General features: G+C 41.8%; 1 protein-coding gene across 1 annotated transcript; it reads right to left on the bottom strand.

Annotated features, from left to right (window-relative positions):
* Positions 1 to 313: 313 nt before the first annotated feature.
* On the bottom strand, positions 314 to 1639 carry LOC131865660 (aspartic proteinase nepenthesin-1-like). The gene has a single exon (XM_059215334.1). The coding sequence runs from the start codon at positions 1637 to 1639 to the stop codon at positions 314 to 316; it is 1326 nt and encodes a 441-aa protein (XP_059071317.1).
* Between the last annotated feature and the right edge of the window lie 868 nt (positions 1640 to 2507).

Genomic DNA, 2507 nt, shown 5'->3' with positions numbered 1-2507 from the left:
TGTCGTTGTTTTAACTCGCAATTTATATTTTGATAATCAATTATCGCACCTTCATTTCCATGCCAAAATAACACACATAGTGTAGCATATCATAAGGAACCATAAATGAAGGTCCCCGAGAACAACAGGGGCCAAACAATTTTACTGAAAATAAGCAGCTACGAAGATGAAAATTTACATGATTCGCATATCGGACAGTGCAATAGGCAGACGCAGGAGACGAGATCACATATTGCATTCGAAGGACAGAGGAAGAGGAAATGAGAGAGACAGAAAAAGAGAAGAAGAAGAATTAGAAGAGGGAGATGATGATTTAAAGAGAATCACACTTAGTGGGCTTGAAAGAGAGCGTGTTCTGAGCATTGTTGTAAAGGATATGGAAGTTTTGCTGCTGTATGTTTCCGAAGATGGAAGGATTCCCCGATGGTTCACCCAACATTGCCAGGCACAAGAGATTTTCAGATGCCTGAATGAAAAAGTTGTCTGCCGGAAGCTCGTAATCCACGCCGCCTTTGAAGTTGAAGACGAGGGTTGGCAAGGTGAGGTGAGCGGATGATGTGTGGTAACAAAGATCCAAACCTGTAGAAGAGCCGTCTACAGGAGTGAGATCAATGGCGGACTGAATTGCTTCCTTAAGAGGAGAGTAGGCAGCCTGGTCCAGGATGGTAACAGTGGTTCCGGAGTCGATGATCATACCTCCGCTGCCGTCCGATTGCAGATCGAAAGTTCCAGGAGGAATATCTAGTGCCTTACCATTGAGAGTGATTCCTGTAATAGGAATGTACCAGAAAGTGGGAATGATACTGCTCTTGATGAGTGGGAGAGTCTTGGCTCCTCCGCTCAAGGAAGCACCCTCGCCGAAAAAGAGGGGGCTGGTTTGTGAAGAAGAGTCGGTGATGGGCAAAAGACAGTAAGAGAACATGTTCTCTGCTTTGGAACCCAGCTGTGAGATAAGGGAGAGACCACCTCTTCCCAGTCCCACAAGGCCACCACCCTGAGAGAATCCTTGTCCTTCGTTGTCATGCCCGCATCCAAATGCAATGCCTTTAACCTTGCTGCTCCCAATTGGCAATGTCTCGTAAGCCAGGTCGCCGCTGGTGAAGGAACCATCGCCATACTGATACATAAAGGTACAATCTGGATTGCATCCGGTTTGCGTACTCCCCAAGGCGTCACAAAGAGAATCACCGCAGGGAATTGTGGAAAATGTGGGGGACTTGGAGGGGTCGAAGATTGGCGTAGGCTGAGAGAAGCAGTCCTTGCAAGGCTTGCACTGAGTCCAAATCAGATCGCTCCCCGTGTCCACAATCGCTTCGAAGCTCACAGAGGGCGTTCCCAGTGCAACGCTCATCAGAAATTCTCCATCCCCTACTTCAACGGGCGTTTCAGCGTCTAATTGCCCTCTTATCAATGCCTCTATCTTCTTCATTCGCTTCTTACTTCGATCCACAGCCAAACCCAATCTCTCAGAAAAACCCAACTCTCTCTCTGATCTGCGCGTCATATTCACCCTTATTTTTACATTTTCATCGCTGCTAGACTTCGGCCAACCACTAAACAGTCTGTCCGAAGAACATGATATCGTTGGAATAGTAAAGCATATCAAGACCACAAAACCCAACAGCTTTGAACGCTCCATTTCTCTTTTTCTTTTCTAAACCTCGAAACCTTTTTCTGCTCTCATCTACTCCACTCCATGCAATATATATACACACAGAGAGTGAGAAGGAGCCTTAAATCAAAATCAACAGATTCCCCGACGTGTCCACATAACAATATCGATCCTCTTAGAAGGATAGACGAATTTATTTAATTTCCCCTTCTCTATCTCTGCCCGCCTGGAATTGTTCTAGAAGTAGAATAGACTGCTGCAATTCGAAGTGAATCGTATTTTTTTCTGTCCATACCTTCACTAAGTATTTCCGTACACTTGACTCGTAATCCAGTTCCCTCTTCCCATTGAATTTTGTGGACCCATTCAGATCGAAATTCCAAAACGTGTTGTAACCGGAGGGTTAGTTTTCTAAAAATATTTAAAATTAGTTTACACATAATTATTCTTAGTCGGTTTATCCGGCTTTCCAACTTATTCTCATTCTTGTTTATCTCATTCTTAAATTTTGCTCTAATTAGTTTATTCATTTTTAAGATTTAGAGATTTTACTTGTACAAAACTGTTATATTCAATGCTCTATTATGTATTCACATTACCGTATCCTATCATAAAGTTCTATTCAAGGATTTATACCAGAAAGAAAAAGTACATGAAAGTTAATGTAATCTATGTGGTTGAACATCCACATATATAAATCATCTAAATTGAATTTTATTTTTATTCTCGTTCTTATTTATCTTATTTCTCAATTTTACTTGTGCAGAAGTGTTATATGCAATGTTCTATTATATATTCACATTGCCATATCCTATCATAACGTTTTGCTCAAGGATTTATACCAGAAGGAAAAAGTAGATAAAAGTTAGCGTAATCTATGTGGTTGAACATGCAA

This window comes from Cryptomeria japonica, unplaced genomic scaffold (genome assembly GCF_030272615.1).
Source record: "Cryptomeria japonica unplaced genomic scaffold, Sugi_1.0 HiC_scaffold_116, whole genome shotgun sequence".
Lineage (NCBI taxonomy): Eukaryota > Viridiplantae > Streptophyta > Pinopsida > Cupressales > Cupressaceae > Cryptomeria > Cryptomeria japonica.
Note: the sequence above shows the minus strand (reverse complement) of the source record. Positions and strands in the feature narration are given on the sequence as shown.